This window comes from Chelonia mydas, chromosome 3 (genome assembly GCF_015237465.2).
Source record: "Chelonia mydas isolate rCheMyd1 chromosome 3, rCheMyd1.pri.v2, whole genome shotgun sequence".
Lineage (NCBI taxonomy): Eukaryota > Metazoa > Chordata > Testudines > Cheloniidae > Chelonia > Chelonia mydas.
Genome location: NC_057851.1, coordinates 1287629 through 1314992, shown reverse-complemented (window position 1 = coordinate 1314992; position 27364 = coordinate 1287629). Strand labels below are relative to the sequence as shown.

At 60.8% G+C, this 27364-nt stretch overlaps 1 protein-coding gene and 1 long non-coding RNA gene across 4 annotated transcripts in view; one reads left to right on the top strand and one right to left on the bottom strand.

Moving 5' to 3' along the window:
• The window catches only part of LOC114018938 (cGMP-dependent protein kinase 1), a 60569-nt gene that overhangs the window by 11623 nt on the left and 21582 nt on the right, over window positions 1–27364 (bottom strand). For 2 of the 3 annotated variants that reach the window (XM_043541953.1, XM_037893651.2), the window contains 10 exons: window positions 18920–19079; window positions 17556–17722; window positions 16945–17058; window positions 15618–15723; window positions 8908–8971; window positions 7507–7584; window positions 6786–6874; window positions 5607–5672; window positions 4954–5007; window positions 4568–4612 (listed from right to left, as the gene is read on the bottom strand). In XM_043541953.1, coding sequence (XP_043397888.1) covers window positions 4568–4612; window positions 4954–5007; window positions 5607–5672; window positions 6786–6874; window positions 7507–7584; window positions 8908–8971; window positions 15618–15723; window positions 16945–17058; window positions 17556–17722; window positions 18920–19079 — 943 coding nt within the window. The remainder of the gene's footprint in view (window positions 1–4567; window positions 4613–4953; window positions 5008–5606; window positions 5673–6785; window positions 6875–7506; window positions 7585–8907; window positions 8972–15617; window positions 15724–16944; window positions 17059–17555; window positions 17723–18919; window positions 19080–27364) is intronic. The other variant, XM_043541954.1, reaches the window with a different exon arrangement.
• Window positions 22442–23669, top strand: LOC122464877. The gene is made up of 3 exons (XR_006289277.1): window positions 22442–22453; window positions 22610–22618; window positions 23490–23669. It is a non-coding gene; the product is annotated as an uncharacterized LOC122464877 (long non-coding RNA).

Here is a 27364-nt window from a genome sequence, read left to right as displayed (position 1 = left end):
TCGGACACATGGACGGCGCCCGCCCTGCCATGACCCCACCCCACCTTGGCCCACCTACCCTAGGGGCCAGGGAGAGACCGCCCGGGAAAAGGGCACTAGGGCCCGATGAGAACCAGAACCGGCCCCCAGCTGCCCCGATGAGCCCGACGAGCCCAACGCACCAAGCACCGGACCCAGCCAGGCCACCAGCTCCTGCCTGGCCAGCCGCGGGGAATGGCAGCTGGGGGGGTCTCTGGGAGCTTGAGCGCCTGCCCCTTACGGCTGGGACCCCAACCTGCCCCACACACTCAGCTGCGGCCCTGAGTCACAGACTCCTTCCCTCCCATCAAGGGGAAACGGCTCAAGGGAATCTGGGGTTCTTGGCTTTCTGCCCTGTGAAAAGTGCCCCCCATTGTTCCCAGGGGGGCTGAGGCCACAGGCCCACCCTTCATAGCCTCACAGAGTCACAGAAGATCAGGGCTGGAAGGGACCTCAGGAGATCATCTAGTCCCACCCCCTGCTCAAAGCAGGAACAGCCCCAAATAAATCATCCCAGCCAGGGCTTTGTCAAGCCTGGCCCTAAAAACCTCTAAGGAAGGAGATTCCACCACCTCCCTAGGTAACGCATTCCAGTGCTTCACCACCCTCCTAGTGAAAAAGTTTTTCCTAATATCCAACCTAAACCTCCCCCACTGCAACTTGAGACCATTACTCCTTGTTCTGTCATCTGCCACCACTGAGAACAGTCTAGATCCATCCTCTTTGGAACCCCCTTTCAGGTAGTTGCAAGCAGCTATCAAATCCCCCCTCATTCTTCTCTTCTGCAGACTAAACAATCCCAGTTCCCTCAGCCAGTCAAGTTTTCCACATCCTTCTTGTAGTGTGGGGCCCAAAACTAGACACCGTACTCCAGATGAGGCCTCACCAGTGTCGAATAGAGGGGAACGATCACGTCCCTTGATCTGCTGGCAACGCCCCTACGTATACATCCCAAAATGTCATTGGCCGACTTGGCAACAAGGGCACACTGCTGACTCATATCCAGCTTCTCGTCCACTGTCACCCCTAGGTCCTTTTCTGCAGAACTGCTGCCGAGCCATTCGGTCCCTAGTCTGTAGCGGTGCCTGGGATTCTTCCGTCCTAAGTGCAGGACTCTGCACTTATCCTTGTTGAACCTCATCAGATTTCTTTTGGCCCAATCCTCTAATTTGTCTAGGTCACTCTGGACCCTATCCCTACCCTCCAGCGTATCTTGGGCACAGTGGGGCCCCCATTTTGCAGGGGTCTGAGCAGTAGCCGGCAGGGTGGGGGGGAGGACGAGGTGGGGAGTGTGGGAAGGGAGGACATGGGGGGGCAGCAGGATGGGGATGCAGGGTCAAGGCAGGACAGCCATGGGGGGCTGGGGCAGGTAAGGGTCCTGCAAGCAGACATTGGGGATGTCTAAGAACCAGGCAGGGTCCATAAGCCACTGGGTCTGACTTACACATGGAAGCTTTCGGGGCAAGATCCCAAAGCCAGACAGCCCCCTTTCCAGTCCTCTGCCCCCCGGGACCGTGCAGGACCCTCCATCCCACCTAGTCTTTCCTCTAGCTCCAAACCCCTCCCTGCACAGCTGTCCTGGGGTGCAGGGCCTTCCCCAGTCCCCCATTGGCAGTACCCCCAAACTTCCCTGTGGCAGCTACAGCTTCTCACCCCAGCCCCCCCATTACTTCCCCTCACCTGGGGGAGCCTCCTGGGGGGTTCCGGCTGGCTTGCTTCCCCATTCCTGCTCCCAGGGGGCAGCTACTGCCCCACCCTGCCCCAGCGCTGCCAGGCCAGCCTGATCCCCTTCCGCACCTGGCCACAGCTGAGCCAGTGCTGGGCCAGCCCCACCTTTCATGGGCAGGGCCCTGGGAAGCCCTGGGAAGGGCCCGGGTGCTGCTGCCAGGCGCCGCGGGTTTGTCAGAAGGCACCTGTCCCTTACACTGTGCTGGAACAGAAACACCTTGATGAGAGCACTGAGCCTTGGGGTGGCTCTGGGGGATCAGATTGTTGCTTTGGTGGGTGTGCATGAAAACTCTGTGGGCATGGGGGAGGCAGTTACACCTTGTGTAAAATTAATTTGGCTAATATGATGTTATGGAGGTTAAACTATATGGAAGGAATCTGCATTTTCCCAGGACGTGTGCGGTGTATATTGGAGAAGGGGTAAAAGAAATGCAAATAAAACATGGTACTTCATTAAAATCCTAATAGGGCTCCAAAGGGGGCCACAATAGGTTGTGCTTTCTTTTTCAGATCTCTGTGTGATTTGGAGCAGGAGATGAAAGTAATCAGAACTCTGGTGGAAGTAAAATGCTTCCCTTTTAAGACAGTGTCTCAGCTGCTAACAACTTTGGATCCAGAAGCAAGCTAGTAAGCCTCTGTGTAAATGCAAATTACCTAGCTGATGGGCACAAAGGAGCTGCAAATAATGAATACATCCAGTCAGCAAACAAGCTACTAGAAGACTCAGATTATGGCCCTCCAGGAAAGGGAGCTGAAAAAACAAGTCAAGCCTGAAAATAAGGGGGACAGGTTAACCTTAAGGGGTGGGTGTGTGTGGGGAAAATGGGAACAGGAAATGTGGGTAAGGAAATTGGAATCATGTTTTGCTAATGGGGGGGATGGGAACAGGGAATAGGGGTAAGGAAATTGCAATCATGTTTTGCTAAAGGGGGAAATGGGAACAGGGAATGGGGGTAAGGAAATTGGAATAATGTTTGGCTAAGGGCAGGAATGGGAACAGGGACACAGGTGTAAGGCTCTGTGGTGTCAGAGCTGGGAAAGAGGATACTAAGGAAGGAAACGAATCATGCTTAATGGAAGTTCACCCCAATAAACATCGAATTGTTTGCACCTTTGGACTTCGGGTATTGTTGCTCTCTGTTCATGCGAGAAGAACCAGGGAAGTAAGTGGGTGAAGGAATAAGCCCCCTAACACACCTGAGTGCCTGCTGGGAGGGGTGGGGGATCAGGGCTGGGCAGAGGTGGGGATGGGGGCAGGGGAGCCTCAGGGTGGGCAGGGGTCAGGGCAGGGGGGATCAGGACTGGGAGAATTATCCAATCTGTATCAGTTCTGTATCTGAAGTTAGGAATAGTGACTATGTATCTCTTTCAGCTAGGCTGCTTCAGGTGATGCCCACTGCTAACACCTCAGGTACACCCATGGAAAGGCCAGACAGGGCGGCTGGCCCATCAGCCAGGCCGATGGGCTGTGAAAGGCTCGGCCTTCCTGGGGACGCTCCACACTGCCACTGACTCATGGGCGCTGTGATCCTACAGAGGCAGGTGGTCTTGTCACCGGACACTAAACGTTACCTGGGACTTCTGGTAACTTTCCACGGGAAGGCAAGGGGGGTCAAGTTTGGGAAACAAAGGATTCCCGCCTTATGTAAATGCTATTGAAGGGTGGGGAGGAAGGCAAACGGGACTCTTCCTCGCCATGGCCTGTCTGCCCAAGAAGACAGACAGGTGAAGGGGAGGCGGGGGGAGTCCAGACTGAGACGGGTCCCATCTGAAAAGGAATATCACTGGAACTCTGAACCACAGAAACTTTGCAACCCGCCTGCAACAATATCTAGGGGGAGAAATGCTATTTGTTCCCAATTTCTTTAGTGAAACTAGCTTCCTTTGTGTTTGTTTTCTTTTGGTCAGTAATCTGCTTTGTTCTGTGCGTACCCCTTGTACCACTTAGCACCTGCCTTTTAGGGTTTATAACACTGGCTTTGCTTAGGAAATCCAGTTTCTGTAATTTCTAACTGTGGGGGGGGGGGGGGTAGAAGTGTGCACACCTCTCTCCACACTGAGGGAGGGCTGCATTTCGTAAAACCTTTGTGTTTGTACCCTCAAAAGGAGCGAGCACCAGAGCACTGGAGCACGTCCCTGAAGCTGAGTCTTCCCAGAGCTGATCTGCAGCTGGGGTGGCCCTGCCTGTGTGTGTGAGGGGGGCTTTCATAGCCGGGCTCAGCAGGACAGGTTAAGGGGGCCGAGGCTGGCAGAACCGGTAGACTCAGGGATATCTCAGCACATCAGGGGGCTTCCGAAGGGGCCCAAACCCATCACAAATTGGTTCAGAGAAGCTGACCTGTGAGGAACGGTTACAAAGCCTGGGCCTGTTTAGTCTTGAGAGAAGGGACTGAGGGGGGACCTGATAACAGTCTTCAGATCTGCTCAGGGCTGTTCTACAGAGGGTGGTGATCACTTGTTCTCCACGTCCCCGGCAGGTAGGACGAGAAGCAATGGGCTAAATCTGCAGCAGGGAGATTGAGGTTAGCGCCTAGGAAGAACTGTCCAACGGCTGGGGAGTGAAGCTCTGGGACCCGCTCCCAAGGGAGGCTGTGGGATCCCGGCACTGGAGAGTTAAGAACACGTTGGACAAACCCGTCAGGGCTCAGGTTCACCCGGCCCTGCCTCAGCACGGGGCACTGGACGTGGTGCTCTCGCGTGGTCCCTGCCAGCCCCACACTTCTGACTCTGTGAGAGACAGTGCCAGGGAAACCGTGAAGGAGCGGGAAGGACCCCTCAAGGGCCAGTTGGGTCTGTGCGGGGCCCCGGGGCCGGGACTCACCGGCCAGGCTCAGGAAGGGACGGAGCCTCCAGTATAGCCACGTCTCTGGCAGGGAGAGGAGAACGAAACAATCAGCGGGTCAGTCCCCTGGGCCAGGACAAGGGCCACCCTGCTCCTGCGTGGCACCCGCCCCCTGGCCCCCTGCCACCCTGCTCCTGCGTGGCACCCGCCCCCTGGCCCCCTGCCACCCTGCTCCTGCATGGCACCCGCCCCCTGGCCCCCTGCCACCCTGCTCCTGTGTGGCACCCACCTCCTGGCCCCATGGCACCCGCCCCCCCATGGCACCCGCCCCCCCCATGGTCCTGGCTGCTCCTTGCCACACGGAGATCCCTGGCCCCATGGAGGGGCAGTGTTAAGAGGGCCCCCCCCTCCAGGGAGACACTCACGGCTCTGAGAGCTGCCTGGGCGTGGGGCAGAAGGGGCAGATCTCCTGGAAGTCTCTGCAGGGACGGAGGAGACAGGAGGTGTTGGCAGGACCGGTGGAGGGACCCAGTCCTCCGGAACAGCCTCTGCCCATGGGAGCCAAGGCACAGTGCAGCCCCTGACCCAGACACAGGGGGAGGGAGGGGCAGAGATGAAGGGACTTGGCCAAGCTCACATAGCAAATCAGTGGCAGCACTGGGGAGAGAACCCAGGAGTCCTGGCTCCCAGCCCCACCCCCTGCCACTCTAACCACTAGACACTAGACATCACTCCCCCCCCCACACACAGCTGGGAATTGAACCCAGGAGTCCTGGCTCCCAGCCCTCCCTACTCAAACCCGCCAGCCCCCACTCCCCTCCCAGAGCCAGGGAGAGAACCCAGGAATCCTGGCTCCCAGCCCTCCCTGCTCTAACCCACCAGCCTCCTCTCCCCTCCCAGAGCTGGGATAGAACCCAGGAGTCCTGGCTCCCCTACTCTGGCTCCAGTTACTCTGGCTAGCAGGCCAAGGGGGCCAAGCCATGTCCGTGGCGCCATCTCGGGGCAGGGCTTGAAGTCAGTCCCCTCTGCACCACAGTGCCCCCTAGCGTGGGGCTCCCACCCCCTGGGGCTGACTCACTCCTTGGTGATGGTGATGCAGGCGACCTCCCCGTGCGCCCGGCAGGTGGCCGTCCGGCGGATGTTGCTGCAGAGAGGAGAGAGGTTGTGAGGGAGGCCGGCGGTGGCTGTGTGGGTGCGAGGTGGGGACAGGAGACTTGGCATCTCTACTGGGACGGGGAGTTGGGGGACTGGGGGGGGGACTGGGGGTCTGCGCCCCAGGCGTGGGCTGGGAGTGCCCGTGTGGGAGTGGGGAGCAGAAACACTGGGGGGGCCTGCCCGTGCCGGGGTGTGTGTGAAAGGGGTGGGGAGAGCGCCAGGCAGTGTGTACATGCGGCGTGCGCACATCAGGCTGCGAGCGCCCGCATGGGCCCTGCGGTGGGTGTGCGCGTGTCGGGCCATGCAGTGTGTGCGTGTTGCACTACCGGATGCAAGAGCCCATGTGGGCCCCCACAGTATGTGTGGGTGTATGTGTGTGCCAGGCCCCTGGTCTGCGTGTGTTGCACGTCTGGCTGCGAGCGCCTGGGTGGGCCCCGGTGTGCGCGTGTGTGTGTGCCGGGCCCCTGGTGTGTGTGTGTTGCACGTCTGGCTGCGAGTGCCTGGGTGGGCCCCTGGTGTGCGGGTGTGTGTGTGCCGGGCCCCTGGTGTGCGTGTGTTGCACGTCTGGCTGCGAGTGCCTGGGTGGGCCCCTGGTGTGCACGTGTGTGTGTGCCAGGCCCCTGGTGTGCGTGTGTTGCACGTCTGGCTGCGAGTGCCTGAGTGGGCCCCTGGTGTGCGCGTGTGTGTGCCGGGCCCCTGGTGTGCGTGTGTTGCACGTCTGGCTGCGAGTGCCTGGGTGGGCCCCTGGTGTGCGCGTGTGTGTGTGCCGGGCCCCTGGTGTGCGTGTGTTGCACGTCTGGCTGCGAGCGCCTGGGTGGGCCCCTGGTGTGCGTGTGTGTGTGTGCCGGGCCCCTGGTGTGCGTGTGTTGCACGTCTGGCTGCGAGTGCCTGGGTGGGCCCCTGGTGTGCGCGTGTGTGTGTGCCAGGCCCCTGGTGTGCGTGTGTTGCACGTCTGGCTGTGAGCGCCTGGGTGGGCCCCTGGTGTGCGCGTGTGTGTGCCGGGCCCCTGGTGCGCGCGTGTTGCACGTCTGGCTGTGAGCGCCTCGTGTGCGCGTGCCAGGGCCGGCTGGGCAGGGCCGAGGGGCTCCAGGGCGGCACCTACCGCAGCAGCGACAGCTCCCCAAAGTGCTCGCCGGCTCGCAGCACCCGGATCGGCTCCTCCTGCCCGTTCACATGCCTGCTGACCCGAACCTGCAGGGAGATGGGGGCTGGGGCATCACTCCTGGGGGGGGCTGGATGGGTGGGGGCAGGAGGCCCATGGGCTGGCAGAGGAGCCCAGTTCAGGGAGCAGCACCCCGACCTCCAGGCTCCCCAGAGTCACCTCCCAGCCCCCGAACTGCCCCCGCCCACCCCAGCCGTGTGGCCGCCGAGCCGGGGGGTGGGCTCTGGGACGTTGGGGAGGGGAGCGGGCAGGGGGCCCGTGGGCTGGCAGAGGAACCGAGTTTGGGGGGGCTGGAGGGGCAGGAGAGGCGGCGGGGTACAGTGCACATCAGGCTGCCCCCTGCTGGCGCCCCCAGAAGAAGGTGTGGCCGTGATCTGCCCAGGCTGGCTGGATTGAGGGGCTGCTGGGAGACAAGGCCCTGGGCCCATTAGCCCAGCTGAATGGGGAATCGAACCCAGGCGTCCTGAGTGCCAGGTGGGGGCTGCACCCCATGTTCTGCTTCCCAAGAACGTCTGGGGCGGGATCAGAGGGAGGGGGCGTGAGCTGTTGCCCCAACAGGCCGGGGATGGGGAGGGGTAGCGCCCTGGGCAGGGCAGGGGGGAGGGGTGGTGTAGTGCCCCAGACAGGGGAGGGGTAGTGCCCCGGGGCGGGCTGGACCCACCTCTCCTCTCAGGATGATGTAGAAGTTATTCCCCTCGTCCCGTTCACGAACAATCACCTCGTCATGAGCGAATGTGCACTGCAGGACGGACACACGGACAGACCCATCATCGCAGGATGGACACATGGACAGACCTAGGGAGTTTGGGTGCGGGAGGGGGCTCGGGGGTGAGAGCTCTGGCTGGGGGTGCAGGCTCTGGGGTGGGGATGTAGGAGGGGGCTCAGAGCTGGGATTGGGGTGTAGGAGGGGGTGCGGGCTCCAGGAGTGGGCTCCAACCTGGGGCAGGGGGTTTGCAGTGCGGGCTCCAGCCGGGCAGCACTTACCTCAGGTGGCTCCGGTCGGTGGCACAGTGGGGCTCAGGGAGGCTCCCTGCCTGCCCTTGCTCTGCGCAGGTCCTGGAAGCAGCCTGGCATATCCAGCTCCTCGGTGGAGGGAGGCCAGGCGGCTCTGCCCACGGACTCTGCCCGCAGGCGCCGCCCCACAGGCTGCAGTTCCTGGCCAATGAGAGCAGCGGAGCTGGCGCTCGGGGCGGGGGCAGTGCACGGAGCTTCCCTGATCGCCCCTGCATCTAGGAGCCAGAGGGGGGACATGCCGGCGCTTCCAGGAGCCGCGCGGAGCCAGGGCCGGCAGGGAGCTGCCTTAGCCCCGCTGCACCGCCAACCGGACTTTAAACAGCCCGGTCAGCAGCGCCGACTGGAGCCGCCAGGTCCCTTTTCCACCGGGCCTTTCGGTCGAACACCGGACACCTGGCACCCTACCTATGCAGAGGGACACACAGACAGGCCAAGCCCCCGTGGAACAGACAAACAGACAAGCCAAGTCCCACACGGACGGGTCCGGCCCCCCGGAAGGGACACACGGACAGGCCTGGGTCCATGGGAGGGACACCCGGATGGGCCCGGGCCCGCAGGACAGACACACGGACGGCCCCAGCCCTGTGGGAGGGACACATAGATGGGCCTGGGCCCATGGGAGGGACACACAGACAGGCCGAGACCCACACAGATGGGTCCAGCCCCACGGGGGGACACACACAGACAGGCCCGGCCCTATGGGAGGGACACACGGACAGGCCCGGCACCACAAGGCGGGGCAGGTGCCCAGGTGACCCTGGGGGATGCACCCAGGGATTGGCCCAGCCCTATGCCAGGGCACGGGGTCCTCGCCCTGCGCCCCCCTGTGCCCAGGCTTGTCGCCAGCCCCAGGGCCCAGCGTGGAACCAGTGCAGCCTCCCATATACAGTTCCTGACACCCGGCCCAGCCCCCAGTGAGGGCTGGAACCAGCCACCCCGTGTGCCGCCCCTGGGGCGGGGAGCTGCTGTCAGTGCCATGGGGCAGCCCCATCCCTGGAGGCGAGGGAGCATGTGGGGCCCATGGGACTGTGCAGCCCCTGGCTCCTACCTCCTCCATGCAGTCCAGCAGCTTGGAGAGCTGAGCGTCCGCCAGGCCTTGCAGGGATGGCGCCCTGGGGAGAAGAGCGGGGCCATGTCAGCATGCTGGCCAGGCCGGCACCCAGCCCGGGGACTGGCACCCACTGCCAATGGCACCCAGCCCGGGGACCCAGCGCCCTGCCAATGGCACCCCGGCCCAAGTGGGGTTCCAGAAGGAAATGAGAATGACGGAGGCAGCCATAGGTGCGGGAATCATAGAATCATAGAATATCAGGGTTGGAAGGGACCTCAGGAGGTCATCTAGTCCAACCCCCTGCTCAAAGCAGGACCAATCCCCAATCAAATCATCCCAGCCAGGGCTTTGTCAAGCATGACCTTAAAAACTTCCAAGGAAGGAGATTCCACCACCTCCCTAGGTAACGCATTCCAGTGTTTCACCACCCTCTTGGTGAAAAAGTTTTTCCTAATATCCAACCTAAACCTCCCCCACTGCAACTTGAGACCATTACTCCTTGTCCTGTCCTCTTCTACCACTGAGAATAGTCTAGAACCATCCTCTCTGGAACCACCTCTCAGGTAGTTGAAAGCAGCTATCAAATCCCCCCTCATTCTTCTCTTCCGCAGACTAAACAATCCCAGTTCCCTCAGCCTCTCCTCATAAGTCATGTGTTCCAGACCCCTAATCATTTTTGTTGCCCTTCGCTGGACTCTCTCCAATTTTTCCACATCCTTCTTGTAGTGTGGGGCCCAAAACTGGACACAGTACTCCAGATGAGGCCTCACCAATGTCGAATAGAGGGGAACGATCACGTCCCTCGATCTGCTGGCAATGCCCCTACGTATACATCCCAAAATGCCATTGGCTTTCTTGGCAACAAGGGTACACTGCTGACTCATATCCAGCTTCTCGTCCACTGTCACCCCTAGGTCCTTTTCTGCAGAACTGCTGCCGAGCCATTCGATCCCTAGTCTGTAGCGGTGCACGGGATTCTTCCGTCCTAAGTGCAGGACCCTGCACTTATCCTTGTTGAACCTCATCAGATTTCTTTTGGCCCAATCCTCCAATTTGTCTAGGTCCCTCTGTATCTTATCCCTAGGTGCAGCACCCCTAGGTGTTACGCGGGGCTCTGCTCCCAGCCCCGGCTGCTGTTCCCGTGCCGGGGTTCCGCCCCCGCCCCCAGCCTCAGCCCCTTTACCCCCGTCCGCATCCCCTCCTGGAGCCACGGCCCAGCTCCTGGCCCCAGCTCCAGGGGGCGGTGGGGGCACGGAGAGGGTAAGGGGAGGTGCAGCCGCAGCACCCCCACACTAAAAGTGTCCTGGGGGCAGCAGGGCGCAGCCAGGTGGAGGGAACGGGGGGGAGCGATCCAAAGAAAAGGCGCCACCCGCTGCAGTGCTTCTACTCGCCCGGCGGCGCTCCGGGGGCCGGCCCTGACTGGGTGTCTGCAGCCGCAGTGACGGTCCCGCCGCCGCCGCCGCGCCGCCAAAGACCCGGAGCGAGTGATGGTCCCGCCGCCGCGGTGTCGTCGAAGACCCAGAGCGAGTGACGGTCCTGCCACCGCCGCGGTGCCGCCGAAGACCCGGAGCGAGTCACAGTCCCGCCGCTGTGGTGCCGCCGAAGACCCGGAGCGAGTGACGGTCCCGCCACCGCGGCGCCGCCGAAGACCCGGAGCGAGTGACGGTCCCGCCGCCGCGGTGCCGCCGAAGACCCGGAGCGAGTGACGGTCCCGCCGCCGCGGCGCCACCGAAGACCCGGAGCGAGTGATGGTCCCGCCGCCGCTGCGGTGCCGCCAAAGACCCGAAGCGACTCACGGTCCGGCCGCCGCGGTGCCGCCGAAGACCCGAAGCGAGTCACGGTCCGGCCGCCGCGGTGCCGCCGAAGACCAGGAGCGAGTCATGGTCCCGCCGCCGCCGCGGTGCCACCAAAGACCCAGAGCGAGTGACGGTCCCGCCGCCACGGTGCCGCCGAAGACCCAGAGCGAGTGACGGTCCTGCCTCCGCCGCGGTGCCGCTGAAGACCCAGAGCGAATCACAGTCCCGCCGCCGCCGCGGTGCCACCAAGACCCGGAGCGAGTGACGGTCCGGCCGCTGCCGCGGTGCCGCCGAAGACCCGGAGCGAGTGACGGTCCGGCTGCCACCGCGGTGCCGCTGAAGACCCGGAGCGAGTCACAGTCCTGACGCTGTGCTGCCGCCGAAGACCCGGAGCGAGAGACGGTCCCACCGCCGCGGTGCCACCAAAGACCCGGAGCGAGTGACGGTCCCACCGCCGCGGCGCCGCTGAAGACCCGGAGCGAGTGACGGTCCGGCCGCCACTGCAGTGCCGCCGAAGACCCGGAGCGAGGGATGGTCCCGCTGCCGCCACGGTGCCGCCGAAGACCCGGAGCGAGTGACAGTCCCGCCGCTGCGGTGCTGCCGAAGACCCAGAGCGAGTGACGGTCTGGCCGCCGCCGCGGTGCCGCCGAAGACCCGGAGCGAGTCACAGTCCCGCCGCTGCGGTGCTGCCGAAGACCCAGAGCGAGTGACGGTCTGGCCGCCGCCGCGGTGCCGCCGAAGACCCGGAGCGAGCAACGGTCCCGCCGCCGCGGTGCTGCCGAAGACCCGGAGCGAGCGACGGTCCCGCCGCCGAGGCGCCGCCGAAGACCCGGAGCGCCGCCGGGTGAGTAAAAGCGCCGGGTGGGTGGCGCCTTTCTTTGGGATCGCTCCCCCTGATCCCTCAACAGGGGAACGTTTAAAAGGCACCAAGACACTGAAGAGGCGATACCTGCGCTCAGTGGGGGAGCAGCCGCTACCCCACTCCCCCCCAGCTCCGCCACTGCCTGGTTCGCCCTCGATGGATTTGGTGGAGTAGGAGCTGAGAGCGAAGGGGCTCCGGCTGGAGCAACAGAGGCTAGCAGCCTGTGAGAAGCAGCGAAAAGACGAGGAAGAACCAGGAGAAGCAGCGGAAGCGTGAACGGGGGCTGGAGAAGCCGAGGGGCGAGAGGACCCACCGAGGGGACAGTGGGGAAAGGCTCTGGGATGCCAGTTCCACAGGGAGCCTAGATCCCATATTGTTGCCCAGTTGGAGGAGGGGCGGGATATCGGTTCCCACCTCACTGCCTTTGAGAAGGCCTGCGATTGAACCAGGCTGGCCCTGCGGGCCGGCTCTGCATCTCACCCCCTTGCTCAGTCCCAGAGCCATGGGGCGCCCAGCCAGAAGGACGGAGCCGATACTGGGGACTAGGAACAGTTCAACCAGGCTCCACTGCTCAAGTCTGAATGGGCACCTGAAGCTTATGAGAAAAGGTTTTGGGGTGTGCAGAAGACCCGGGGGTGACCTACATGGAAGCCCCCCCTGCTGGGAGGATCGCCCCACGAATGGGGTGGGGGCAGGGGTCTCTGCACTGGAGGATTTGTGTAATGTGGCTGGATCAGAACAACTCCAGGAGATGAGTCCCTACGAGCCTAGAACGTGGGTAGTGGACAGGAAGCCGCAGGGGCTGCGCTGTCAGGCCGGTGGGCAGATCCCTTTGGGGCAAGTCGGTCCAGGGATGGAGAGACCCGAAGGGGACTAGCCTAAGCCTGGGTGCTGGGAGAGGGACCATGGAGGTGCCCCAGAAGTGGGACTGGTGTAAACCCAAAGGGGGGAGCAGGATGCAGGTTGACTCCTCCAAGGGGTCTCAGAGCCCTGAGATGGGATGTCTGTGGGAAAACAGGGCCTACATGGGCAGAAGCCCAAGGGGGAGCGGGACAGTGGCCAGACAACCCATGAGGGGTGAGCTGGGGAAAGCCCAGGGCACAGAGGCCCACCCAAGGCAGCCTGGAGCTCCTGCTCCCAGAGGCACAATGCGACTGACCCGTCGGAGGGAAGCAGCCACCCAGCCAGGTCCTCGGGGGCATGGGGGGGCAGACGGGCTCCCACTCCAGGCCCCAGGCACGTGTCGCGTTGGACTCTCTGGGGCTCGGACTCATCGGACCCCCAGGGGAGCGGAGGGAGGTGGCCAATGGGGAGACCCTCCTGGGGCGGGGAGATTCTGGGGCAGAGGCCCCTTGTCACACCCTGTGTGGTGCCACCCCATCGAACGCTGCAGGGCTGTGACCGGGGCGACGGGCCCAGGTGGGGAGCCATTCGCCCCGCCTATGGCTCAGAGCCCTGGGCAGACACAGGCAGGGCGGGGGGCTGGTAGTCGGGGTTCTCCAGGTCACCAGCTCTGACGTCCTTGTGGGGAATGCCTGGGTCACCTGAGGACAAAACTCCAGCCCGGTTCCTGCCCCAGCCCAGGGTCTGAACTACGTGAACCAGCAGGCTCAGATCGGAGGTGTCAGTGAAAATGCAAACAGCTGGGCTGGGCTGTAACCGTCAGTCCTCTGGGCCACCCGAGGGGCTGCCTGGGCCGTGTGCCAGGAGACCAATAAACCCGCCTGGTTTCCCAGCGCTGGGCGAGTGGCCCTGCAGATGCTGGGCGAGGGGCACTGATCCCTGAGGAGAGGACACGTCTCCCCCAGGGTCTGTCCCAGACTCGCTGCCCGGAGCTCCCAGGGTGGGGCAGGGGGCTGCAGGCCCAGGGGCCCAGTCTCAGGAGGCGGCGAGACCACGTGGCTCACCCTGGGGGAAGAGCGAGACCCCGGGGGTCTGGGTCACTGCAGGCACCTCCCAGGGACTGTTCCCAGGCTGGGGCGTCGCCTGGCCCCAGGGGTCAGTGACTCCTACCATGACATCACCCTTGTTTTTTACCCCTTTAATCTTTATCCGGAGTTTTTCAGCAGCTTTGCCTCCCACTCCTGCCTCAGCCTCAGGGCAAGTGCAGACAGCAACACCGAACACTCCTTCCCTTTTGCCCGGCCTGTCCTTGCTGACCAGGCTGTGCCCTTCCGGCCCAGCACAGCAGTCAGGGGAACTAGGGTCTCTGGGCGGCCAGGTGTGTGGGAATTGGGATCAGTCACTGGTACGTCCAGATCTGCCTGATTATTTCCCGCACTTCGTGCATTAGCACACAGACATCTAAGAGGTGCATTCGATTTCCCCTTTCTAGCCCTCTTGTCTCTCTTTGTCCCTGCCGTGATGGCCCTGCTTCCCCCAGAGTCTGACCCTTCGGCACAGGTCTCTGGGCTTATCAAGGGGCTTTTCTCTCCTGCCCTGCTGAACGTAGTTCAAAGACCCCCTCACTGGGCTAGCCAGCAAGTATCCAAAGATACACTTCCCCTTCCTCGGCAGGCGGCCCCCACCGCTGCTCAGCAGGGGCAGGGCAGGCAGGGGGCCAGGAAGAAGTGCAGGGTGGCGAGGCCCACAAGAAGAGGGGGCGAGTCAGTGGTAGGACCCAGGAGGACAGAGGACAACTCGCAGGAGATTGCAAGTGAGAACAGACGACAAGAGGATTTGCAGCCAGGAAGAACCGAAGGGGGAAGGCGGGAGAATCACCCCAACACCAGGAAGAGGCACCAGCGAGCCCTCAGCTGGAGCACTGTGGGCAGGGCTGCTCTGCCAGGGGAAGGACGCTGAATTCAGGCTGGAAGAGGTGCAGAGAAGGGCGACGAGGCTGATGGGAGGAATGGAGAACCTGCCTTACGGGAGGAGACTCAACGAGCTCGGCTTGTTTAGCCTGACCAGACGCAGGCCGAGGGGAGATGGGACTGCTCTCTCCAGACCCATCCCAGGGATAAACACCGGGCTGGGAGAGGGGTTGTTGAAGCAAAGCGCCCACGTGGGCACAGGAACACGTGGCTAGAGACGCCATTAGCAGGTTCAGACTTGCAATTCGATGGAGGTTTCTCACCACCAGAGGAGCGAAGTTCTGGAGCAGCCGCCCAAGGGGAGCAGTGGGGGAAAACCCCGAACTGGCTTCCAGCCTGAGCGTGATCGGTTTATGGAGGGGGTGGTGTGATGGGGCTGCCGATGGGGCTGCCTACGATGGCATGGAGCTGATCTGCGACCGCTAGCAGGAAATCTCCCCAACGGCCGGTGATGGGGCACCGGGGGGAAGGGCTCTGAGTTGCTGCAGAGAATTCTTTCCCAGGTGTCTGGCTGGTGGGTCTCACCCACGTGCCCAGGGTCTAACTGAGCCCTGGATTTAGGGCGGGGAAGGAATTTTCCCCGGGTCAGCTTGGCAGAGACCTGGGGTGGGGGGGGCGGGGGTTTCACCTCCCTCTGCAGCCTGGGGCCCAGGTCACTCGCTGGTTTGAACTAGTGTGAATGGTGGAGTCTCTGTCACGTGAAGTCTTTAAATCCTGATTTGAGCACGTCAATGACTCAGCCAGAGGCTCTGGGCCTATTGTGGGGCCGGGGGGAGAGTTCTGGGGGCTGCAGTGGGCAGGTCGGACTGGAGGATCAGGATGGGCCCTTCTGGCCTTGAAGCTTATGGGGCTAAAGGACCGCGTGGGGGGAAGGAATGGGGCACTGACCCCGTGGAGAGGGACAGAGTGGGGCACTGACCCCGGGGGAGGGGCGGGGAGATATGGAACCTGCAAGGTGGGGAGGATGCTGAGCCTAGGGAGGGGGCAGCCCCAGTACTGGGAACAGAGCGGGGTCTGAGGCGGGAGGGTGGGGCCAGGGGTCAGGGCCTGGCTCCAGGAGGATGGGGGGTGGGATGGGGATGGGAGAGCCTGGCCTCAGGGCAGCCATGGAGTCTCTGAATGGCCCAAGGGCCTGCCTCCCATGGGTGCTCCCCCCCGTCCCATCCCTGAGGGGCCCTGCCCCCCATTGGCACTCCCCCGCTCCCCTCCCCTCCCTGAGGGGCTGCCCCCACTCACTCTCTGAGGGAGTCCAGGATCTCGGCCCGCCGGCGCTTGGCCTGGCTGGTGACGATGGTGCGATAGGTCTGCCGGTCGATGGCCCAGAGCCGGACCTGGGTGAGCGCTGTGGGGAAGGGTTAGTCTGGGGTCGGAGGGGTCCCGGCTCTGCCCCATCAGCCAGGCTCACACGGGACCCAGCACTGCCCGGCCCTGCCACCACCAGGGAGGCAGCCGCATCCAGTGGGGCAGCACCAGAGCTGTGCTGCTGAGAGGCAGGGGGCAGTGGGGCGGAGTGGGGCAGTGGCTCTGCTTGTTTACAGCCCTCTGGGGTTGGGGCAGTGCCCAGGGTCCGGGGCAGGGGCAGGGGGTGGAGCTGGGGCTGCGGTGGGGCCAGGGGCAGGGTCTGGGGTGGGGGCAGGGTCTGAAGACAGGGCAGAAGCAAGGTGGGGCCGGGGCCGGGGCGGGAGCTGGAGCGGGGACAGGGTGGGGGGCCGGGGCGGGAGCTGGAGCTGGAGCGCGGGCAGGGTGGGGGGCCGGGGCGGGAGCTGGAGCGGGGACAGGGTGGGGGCTGGAGCGGGAGCTGGAGCGGGGGCAGGGTGGGGGGATGGGGCGGGAGCTGGAGCAGGGACAGGGTGGGGGGCCGGGGCGGGAGCTGGAGCGGGGGCAGGGTGGGGGGCCGGGGCGGGAGCTGGAGCGGGGACAGGGTGGGGGCCGGAGCGGGAGCTGGAGCGGGGGCAGGGTGGGGGGATGGGGCGGGAGCTGGAGCAGGGACAGGGTGGGGGGCCGGGGCGGGAGCTGGAGCAGGGTGGGGGGCCGGGGCGGGAGCTGGAGCGGGGACAGGGTGGGGGCCGGAGCGGGAGCTGGAGCGGGGGCAGGGTGGGGGGATGGGGCGGGAGCTGGAGCGGGGGCGGGGTGGGGGGATGGGGCGGGAGCTGGAGCGCGGGCAGGGTGGGGGGCCGGGGCGGGAGCTGGAGTGGGAGCAGGGTGGGGGGCCAGGGCGGGAGTTGGAGCGCGGGCAGGGTGGGGGGCCGGGGCGGGAGCTGGAGCGGGGGCGGGGGGGGGCCGGGGCGGGAGCTGGAGCGGGGGCGGTGGGGGGCCGGGGCGGGAGCAGGGTGGGGGGATGGGGCGGGAGCTGGAGCGGGGGCGGGGGGGGCCGGGGCGGGAGCTGGAGCGGGGGCAGGGTGGGGGGCCGGGGCGGGAGCAGGGTGGGGGGATGGGGCGGGAGCTGGAGCGCGGGCAGGGTGGGGGGCCAGGGCGGGAGCTGGAGCAGGGACAGGGTGGGGGGATGGGGCGGGAGCTGGAGCGGGGGCAGGGTGGGGGGCCGGGGCCGGCCGCCAGCCCTCACCTGTGACAGTGGCTGTGCGTTTGCAGTTGTACAGGATCGCCAGCTCCCCAAATACGTCCCCCGGCAGCAGCGTGCGAAGGTGGCACCCGCGCTGGGTCACACTCAGCTCGCCCTCTGCAAAGGAAAGCACCTGAAACAGGACAGACGGACCCACCCCTTCCCCCCCCCATTGGCGAAACTCACCCGGGGCAGGACTGTCGGGTGCGGGTTGCAGACAGGAGCGCGGGGCGGTGGGCTTGGGAACGGAGCGCACGTGTTCCCGCACCGGGGGGCCGGGCACTCACACTCCTTCACACGCACACACGGGGCGGGGCTGGCTCACACGCTCACACACACACGGGGCGGGGCGGGGCTGGCTCACACACGCACGGGGCAGGGCCGGGCTGGCTCACACACACACACACACACACACACGGGGCGGGGCTGGCTCACACGCTCACACACACACGGGGCAGGGCCGGGCTGGCTCACACACACACGGGGTGGGGCTGGGCTGGCTCACACACACACACAGACGTGGGGCGGAGCCGGGCAGGGCTGGTGCATGCGCACTAACACTTGGGGCAGAGCTGGGCTGGCTCACACACGCACGGGGCAGGGCCGGCTCTCACCAGCGACGATGTACATGGCGTCCCCATCAGTGCCCTCGGCCAGCACCGTGTGCCCCGGGCCGTGCCAGGCGGGCATGAAGCTCTGCACCATGGCGTCTGCCTGGCCCTCGCCCAGGAGCCGCAGGAAGTCGTTGCGCTCCACGGCCTCTGCAATCAGGCTGCGATCCCTGGGAGCACAGGAGGGAGACGGGTGGGGCTGGGACCAGAGGTGGGACCGGTCCCTTCTGTTGGCCCCAGCGTGCAGAGCCACCGGGCCATGCCCCGAGACCCCACTCAGCCCAGGTGCAGGGAAGTGGCCTGCTGAGGTGGGGGGCTGGTTAGACGGGGCTGTCCCGGTCCCTGCCACAACCCTGTACACACAGCGGGAGCCCCCCGAGAGCTGCAGGTCCCAGCACAATCCTGCATCCTCCTGGCCACAGCGACAGGACACTGGCTGCTCCCCTAGCATCACTGCAGGGGCCACGGCAGGACCCCAGGGCTCAGCCCCCAGCCCCACCGCACCCACCTCTGTGCTGGGGACACTGCTAGGGGTGCCAACCTACTGACTGCAGAAAACCAAGCATCCTTCCCCCACCCCTTCTCTGCGGCCCTGCGCCCCACTCACTCCATCCCCCGTCCCTCCCTCACTCGCTCATTTTCACCAGGCTGGGGCAGAGGGTACGGGGGGGGGGGTGAGGGTTCTGGATGGGGATGAGGGGCTCAGAGTGTGGGAGGGGGCTCCAGCCTGGGGCGGGGGAGGAGGGGTGGACTCCAGGTGGGGGCAGGGATGTGGGGTGGGGAGGCGGGGCGGGCTCCAGGCTGGGGCAGGGGGTAGGGTAGGGAGGGGGTGCGGGCTCCAGCCGGGTGGTGCTGACTTCAGGCAGCTCCTGGAAGTGGCCAGCATGTCTCTCCAGCTCCTAAGCGCAGGAGCGGCCAGGGGGCTCTGCGCGTGTCCCTCGCCCGCAGGCGCTTTCCTCGCAGCTCCCATTGGCCAAGGTTCCCAGCCAATGGGAGCTGCAGAGACGGCACTTAGGGCAGGGGCAGCATGCGGAGCCCCTGTCGCCACCCCTGCACCTAGGAGCCAGAGAGACATGCTGGCTGCTTCCGGGAGCCACGTGGAGCTGGCTGCTGCAGCCAACCGGACTTTTAGCGGCCCAGTCGGCAGCGCTGACTGGAGCCGCCAAGGTCCCTTTTCGACCGGGAGTTCCAGTCAATAACCAGATGCCTGGAAACCCAAGACACTGCCCCTGCCAGAGACGGATCAGGGCTGGCATGTGCCCCCCACCGCGGCTGGCCTTGCGCCAGGGGGAAACGGGCTGGCTGGGATGTCCCAAGAGGAGAGGCAGGGCCATCCTGAGCTGTCTCTGCCCCGCCTGAAGGGTTACCTGGGTGACTTAGGGACATGGGGCACCTGCAGGGCCTCGTCACTAGCGAGGGGCTCGGGGACAATGGGCTGGGCCCTGCTCTGCCTCCGTCCACCATCGGCATCAGCCTGGTCTGCGATCCCCCTGCTATCGCCACCTCCGGCGTTCTCCGGCGCCCTCCCTGTGGCAGTGGGGAGAGAAGCGCATGAGTCCTGCCCATCGCCCCGCAGCGCCCACCAATCCCCCCCCCCAGCGCCCGCCCTATCAGACCCGGGCCTATCCTTCCCACCTGCGCTGGGCGAGGGCCCAGGGCACTCGCCGGGACCAGCCTGGCAGCCGGGCACCAGGGCACTATGCTGGCACACACCATGCACTGGCTGGCACAGCTGCAAAGCGTATCACTAAGGGAGAGGGGCCGCGCCATGCAGCCAGGTATTGGTGTGCACGAAGGGACTGTTTGCTGTCAGGGCAGGTGAAGACACAGGTGTGGATGGCGCCTGGCGGCCTGGGCCCTTAGGTCCCATCTCCATGCAGCTCTTGAGAAGAGAAGGGCAGATCCAATGGCTGGGACGTGGACACCTGGCAACCAACCACCATGGATGGTCCCACTGCTCCGCAGGGGGCCAAGCCGCACCCCCCAGCTCAGGAACGAAGGCCTGGGGCGGTGGGGGGGATAAGAGCTGGGGGCTGGAAGGAGTCGGGCTCTCACCTGGAGTCTGACCAAGGAGGTTGGATGGAGAGACAGACAGAGCGCGAACCATGGGGGTCACTGCAGCTGGGCTGGGCTGTAACCGTCCGTTCTCTGGGCCACCCGAGGGGCTGCCTGGGCCGTGTGCCAGGTGACTAATAAACCCGCCTGGTTTCACAGCGCTGGGGGAGTGGCCCTGCAGACCCTGGGCGAGGGGCACTGATCCCTGAGGAGAGGACACGTCTCCCCCAGGGTCTGTCCCAGACTCGCTGCCCAGGGCTCCCAGGGTGGGGCAGGGGGCTGCAGCCCCAGGGGCCCAGTCTCAGGAGGAGATGAGACAGCTTGGCTCATCCTGGGGGAAGTGAGACCCTGGAGGGTGTGGCCCACTGAAGGGCCCCTCCCAAAGCAGAGGTCCCCAAACTGTGGGGCATGCTCCCCTAGGGGGGCACAGAGGGCCATGGGGGGGGCCTGGCTGGGGCCTGGGCCAACCCCCACAGGGGACGGGAAGGGAGCACCACCCAGCTCCGCTCCTGGCCCCGCCTTGGCCTTGGCCCCCAGCCAGGGCTCCGCTCCCAGTCCCAGCCCTGCCCTCAGCTGTAGCCCCAGCCTCGGCCCCCTTACCACTGTCTGCACCCCCTCTCCCCCCCGTCGGAGCTGCGGCCCCACTCCCGGCTCAGGGCGGGTGGGGGCACTGACAGGGGTAAGGGGGGACACAACCCTGAAAAATGTGGGGACCACTGTCCCAGAGACTGTTCCAAAGCTGGGGCTGTAGCATCGATTCTGTGGCTCTGTAACACGAGTATCCAAAACAAAGATAAAGAAGGACCAGAACAACAGGCCAGGGAACTGGGACGGGCCGAGGGTTGGATTTTAGTGACATGTAGCGAGATGCGTAATTGGACAATCGTATAAATAACTCCAGCCGAAATGTGTAACCAGGGAACCCACCTTCTACAGAAGGTGTACGTGACACTGCTGCACGAGACACCTTCTCGAAGACCAGTATCACATCCAACCTTTTCCCTGCACTATAGTAATAAACGTGACTGCCTTTGGTAACGTGGTCTCTTAAGGATATTTCATAATGAACCAAAGTGTAGCCAGTGCCAGGTGCCCCATAGGGAATGAACAGAACAGGTAATAATCAAGTGATCCATCCCCTGTCGCTCATTCCCAGCTTCTGGCAAACAGAGGATAGGGACACCATCCCTGCCCATCCTGGCTAGCAGCCATTGATGGACCTATCCTCCATGAATTTATCTAGTTTCGTTTTTGAACCTGTTATGGTCTTGGCCTTCACAACATCTTCTGGCAAGGAGTTCCATAGGTTGACTGTGCGTTGTGTGAAGAAATACTGCCTTTTGTTTGTTTTAAACCTGCTGCCTATTAATTTCATTTGGTGACTCCTAGTTCTTGTGTTATGAGAAGAAGTAAAAACGCTGCCTTATCTACTTTCTCTACACCAGTCATAATTTTATAGATCTCAATCATATCTCCCCTTAACTGTCCCTTTTACAAGCTGAAAAGTCCCAGTCTTATTAATCTCTCCTCATACGGAAGCCGTTCCAGACCCCTAATCATTTTTGTTGCCCTTTTCTGAACCTTTTCCAATTCCAGTATCTCTTTTTTGAGATGGGGCGACCACATCCGCACGCAGTATTCAAGCTGTGGACATACCAGGGATTTATATAGAAGCAACATGATATATTCTGTCTTATTATCTATCCCTTTCTTAATGATTCCAAACATTCTGTTCGCTTTTTTGACTGCCGCTGCACACTGAGCGGATGTTTTCAGAGAACTATCCACAGTGACTCCAAGATCTCTTTCTTGAGTGACAGGTTTCAGAGTGGTAGCTGTGTTAGTCTATCAGCAAAAAGAACAGGAGGACTTGTGGCACCTCAGAGACTAACAAATTTATTTGAGCATGAGCTTTCGTGGGCTAAAGCCCACTTCATCAGATGCATGCATCTTGAATGGTAACAGCTAATTTAGACCCCATCATTTTATACGTAGAGTTGGGATTATGTTTTTCAATGTGCATTACTTTACATTTATCAACACCAAATTTCCTCTGCCATTTTGTAGCCCAGTTACCCAGTTTTGTGAGATCCCTCTGTAGCTCTTCGCAGTCTGCCTGGGACTTAACAATCTTGAGTAGTTTTGTATCATCTGCAAATTTTGCCACCTCACTGTTTACCCCTTTTTCCAGATCATTTATGAATATGTCAAATAGGACTGGGCCCAGTACAGACCCCTGGGGGACCCCACTATTTACCTCTCTCCAGTCTGAAAACTGACCATTTATTTCTCCCCTTTGTTTCCTATCTTTTAACCAGTTACCAATCCACGAGAAGACCCTCCCTCTTATCCCATGGCAGTTTACTTTGCGTAAGAGCCTTTGGTGAGGGACCTTGTCAAAGGCTTTCTGAAAGTCTCAGTACGCTATATCCACTGGGTCCCCTTGGTCCACATGCTTGTTGACCCCCTCAAAGAATTCTAGTAGATTGGTGAGGCATGATTTCCCTTTACTAAAACCATGTTAACTCTTCCTCAACAAATTATGTTCATCAATATGTCTGACAATATTGTTCAAGAACCAATGGGAAACGCTGACTAGTTTATAAGAGCTCTGCAGACACTGGCTGAAAACTGTGACTTTGGAAATGCAAAACACGAAAATATCAGAGACAGGCTGGTTATTGTTAATAGAAGAAAACCTTTCCCAGCAGCTGCAACTGAAGAGCGATTTAACCTTAGGTACTGTGACAGGGTCGGGCCAGATGGCTATAGGAGAGTAATAGAAGGCAGATGTATTAGCCCCAGGCTAAGTAGGTCCCTTTTCCCTGGGTAAGGTAACAGGGAAGGTTCCAGAAAAATCAGGAACCTTCTGGAGACAATTAAGACAGGCTGATTAGAACACCTGCAGCCAATCAAGAAGCCGCTAGAATCAATTAAGGCAGGCTAATCAGGGCATCTGGGTTTAAAAAGGAGCTCATTTCAGTTTGTGGTGTGCGTGTGAGGAGCTGGGAGTAAGAGGCACTAGGAGCGAGAGTGAGAACGCGGACTGTTGGAGGACTGAGGAGTACAAGCATTATCAGACACCAGGAGGAAGGTCCTGTGGTGAGGATAAAGAAGGTGTTGGGAGGAGGCCATGGGGAAGTAGCCCAGGGAGTTGTAGCTGTCGCACAGCTATTCCAGGAGGCACTCTAGACAGCTGCATTCCACAGGGCCCTGGGCTGGAACCCGGAGTAGAGGGCGGGTCCGGGTTCCCCCCCAAATCCTCCCAACTCCTGGTCAGACACAGGAGTCGTTGACCTGGACTGTGGGTTCAGAAAAACGGCCAAGCTGAGGGCTGCCGTGAAGCTCCAAGGCGAGCAAATCCGCCAATAAGCTCAAGACCCACCAAGGTAGAGCAGGAACTTTGTCACAGTACATACGGCTAGTCAGATAGAACCACAGAACCAAAGGGTTAGAAGGGATCACAAGGGTCATCTTATCTGACCCCAGCCAAGACACAGGATTTGATGTGTTTAAACCATCCCAGACAGACGGCTCCAGCCTCCTTTTAAAACCTCCAGGGAAGGAGCTTCCACAACCTCCCTAGGTGTCTGTTCCACTATCGTACTGTTCTTACCACGAGGAAGTTGTGACACTGCGCCCCATATTCTTCACACTGATATTATTAGGATAGGATTATGACAGAATTATGAAGTATTTTATGCAAGATAAGTCATGTGAGGTGTCATTGGAAAAGTTATGATTTGCTGAGTATGATTATCCTGTTTCTAAGCATGTATCGTTGCTGTATCTGAAGTTACGAATATTGACTGTGTGTCTGTATTTCAAATGTAGTTACACCTGGGTAACACCCACTAGACAAGATGCTTCCAGTCTAGCCAGCGGGTGGGGAAGGGGGTGACGACGTGGGGATTTTCCCTGGTTATATTGTATGTGAGTCCTACTGTTGAGCCTATGTGAGTTTTACTGTTTTGCATGAATACTGCGTGTGCCTCAGTTTCCCTGTGTGCTGCACCAGTACCTCGGTGGTGGGAATAGGGGCGTGTGACTTTGGCTGAGACCTCTGGGCAGGTGAGGCTGCTCCAACCACCTGCACATATGCTATGACCAGTGCCCTTCGAAACCTGAGACCCAGGAGGCGGATGCCACCAGGTGACAACCAGGTGACTGCCCAGGAAGCGAGACAAAGACAAGGAGGAGGAGCAATGTGGGGTCTGAGGTCAGGTCGCTGGAAGCAGGCAGTCTGCTTGAGAGGACTGGAAGAGGGGGAGTCCAGGCCGCCTGGCCCGGGACTTCCCAAGATGGACTTGGCTGAAAGTCACTGATTTCTGTGCTAACAACTTCTGCCCTACGCTGTGTTCCTGTCGACTAATAAACCTTCTGTTTTCCCAGCTGGCTGAGAGTCCCGTCTGACTGCGGAGTCGGGGGGCAGGGCCTCTGGCTTCACCAGGAGCCCCGCCCGGGCAGACTCGCTGTGGGAAGCGCACGGAGGGGCAGAGGATGCTGAATGCTCCGAGGTCAGACCCAGGAAGGTCGAAGCTGTGGAAGCTTCTTGCCCTGGAGACAGTCTGCTCACAGAGAGGAGGCTCCCCCAGAGTCCTGACTGGCTTCATAGGGAGTAGTTCCAGAGCATCGCCTGGGGACTCCGTGACAACTGGGCCATGAGGAAAAAACAATAGGCCTTAGGAGAAGCTTATCTCCCTCCTGGGGAGCCTTCCTGTGAATGCTCCAAACAGCCTGTGAGTAATGGCTGCTATGACTCGACAAGGACATGTGATGAGACCACATGTCTCTGAACTCCATCTCGGGATGTCAGTGTTTTTCCACAGACCGGTCTCAGAACCAAGCTTTGTAACAAAGGGTTCCCACCATATGCAAAAACTATATAAGGCAGGGAGTGACATCATCTGGTTTTCTTCACTCCCCACCCAAGAAGACTCCTGGAAACACCTGAGGAGCAAAGGGTATGTCTACACTGGCAGAGTGACCTCGCCGGCAGTTACAGCACCGCTCAGAGAGCGCTGAAGGGAAACCGCTGTTGTGCGTTCACACTGTCAGCTGCCTGTGTGTTCACATGTGAGGCACTTGCAGAGGTATTCGGAGCAGTGCACTCTGGGCAGCTATCCCACAGAGCATCTCTTCCTCTTCTCCTGCTAAGAGTTGTGGGAAGGCGGAGGGGGTCGCGGGACATCCTGGGTCCTGTCCCAATGCCATCTGATGCATTGTTTCGCACGCCAGAAATCCCTGAGCTTCCATCGCATTTGGAGCCATCTTCCAACGGTTTGTGTACTGCGCACTCTGCCTCTTTCGGGCTGCAGGAATGGATCCCGCACTGCTGACCAGGATGCTGCTCGCTCTGACCAACACGTCACGAGTGGCAGTGCAGTTATTCCTTAAACTACAAAGGCAAGAGGAGTGCAACATTGATCTCGCCACGCGTAGTAGCTACGACAGGAGATTGCTTGTGGCATTCACGGAGGTGCTGACCACAGTGGAACGGCGCTTTCGGGCTCGGGAAACAAGCACTGCGTGGTGGGATCACATCGTGATGCATGTCTGGGATGATGAGCAGTGGCTGCAGAACCTTCGCATGAGGAAAGCCACATTCATGGGACTGCGTGAGGAGCTCGCCCCAGCCCTGTGGTGCAAAGGCATGAGAATGAGAGCTGCCCTGCCGTTGGAGAAGCGTGTGGCGATTGCACTGTGGAAGCTGGCTACTCCAGACTGCTGCCGATCGGTCACTAACCAGTTCAGAGTGGGAAAGTCGACCGTTGGATGCATGTTGACAAAAGTGTGCAGGGCCATTAATCGCATCCTGCTCCGAAAGACCGTGACTCTGGGCAACGTGCGTGACTCTGTGGATGGCTTTGCACAAATGGGCTTTCCTAACTGCGGAGGGGCGATAGATGGGATGCATATTCCAATTCTGGCACCAGACCACCTAGCCACAGAGTACATTAATCAGAAGGGGTATTTTTCAATACTTCTCCAGGCACTTTTGGATCACAATGGGTGTTTCATGGACATTACTGCAGGCTGGTCCAGAAAGGTGCATGACGCATCTTTCGGAACACTGGCCTGTCCAGGAAGCTGCAAGCAAGGACTTTCTTCCTGGACCAGAAGATCACCGTAGGGGAAGTCGAAATGCCCACTGTGATCCTGGGAGACCCCGCCTACCCCTTAATGCCATGACTTATGAAGCCATACATGGGGCACTTTGACAGCAGCAAGGAGCGGTTCAACAACAGGCTGAGCACGTGCAGAATGACTGTTGAGTGTGCTTTTGGCAGTTTAAAAGCCCGCTGGCGCTGCCTATATGCGAGGCTGGACCTGGCTGATGACAATATCGCTATGCTTATAGCCACGTGCTGTAAGCGCCATAATATTTGTGAAGGGAAGGGTGAAAGCTTCACTCAGGGCTGGACCACTGAGACTCAGCACCTGGAGGCTGAATTTGCACAGCCAGAGACCAGGGCTATTAGAGGGGTGCAGCAGGAGCCATAAGGATCAGGGATGCCTTGAGGCAGCAATTTGAAGCTGATAGCCACTGATATTTGTTGTTATGCTCGGGAGTGCAGTGCTTGTAATGCTAGGAGGTGATTGTGATTGATGCAGATGATGCACTAGGAAGGTTTAAGAAAATTGCCTATTGCTTTGCAGGGCTCGGTTTGCTTTCAAACCAACACAATTCTTTTATTAAAAAACAACAACCGGAGGAGAGAGACAAACAAAAAAACACATCAGCATTCTTTAAAATACAGCCAGCTCTCCTGGACTCCTTTCCCCCTCATGTTATTCTCCCAGGGGATCCTGCCCATCAGTTCCCTGAGGGAGTCAAAGTCTGCTTTTCTGAAGTCCAGGGGCCGTATTCTGCTGCTCTCCTTTCTTCCCTGTGTCAGGATCCTGAACTCAACCATCTCATGGTCACTGCCTCCCAGGTTCCCATTCACTTTTGCTTCCCCTGCTAATTCTTCCCAGTATGGGAGCAGCAGGTCAAGAAGAGCTCTGCCCTTAGTTGGTTCCTTCAGCACTTGCACCAGGAAATTGTCCCCTACACTTTCCAAAAACTTCCTGGATTGTGTGTACACCGCTGTATTGCTCTCCCAGTAGATATCAGGGTGATTGAAGTCTCCCAAGAGAACCAGGGCCTGCGATCTAGTAACTTCCGTTAGTTGCCGGAAGAAAGCCTCATCCACCTTATCCCCTTGGTTCGGTGGTCTATAGCAGACTCCCACCACGACATCACCCTTGTTGCTAGAGACTCTCAGGTTTTTCTGCAGTTTCATACTTGAGCTCTGAGCAGTCATACCGCTCTCTTACATGTAATGCAACTCCCCCACCTTTTCTGCCCTGCCTGTCCTTCCTGAACAGTTTATATCCATCCATGACAGTACTCCAGTCATGTGAGTTATCCCACCAAGTCTCTGTTAGTCCAATCGCATCATAATTCCTTGACTGTGCCAGGACCTCCAATTCTCCCTGCTTGTTTCCCAGGCTTCTTACATTTGTGTATAGGCACTTGAGATAACTCGCTGATCGTCCCTCTTTCTCAGTATGAGGCAGGAGCCCTCCCCTCTCATGCTCTCCTGCTCGTGCTTCCTCCCGGTATCCCACGTCCCCACTTACCTTTGGTCTCCTTCCCCCGGTGAACCTAGTTTAAAGCCCTCCTCACTAGGTTAGCCAGCCTGCTTGTGAAGATGCTCTTCTCTCTCTTCGTTAGGTGGAGCCCATCTCTGCCTAGCGTTCCTCCTTCTTGG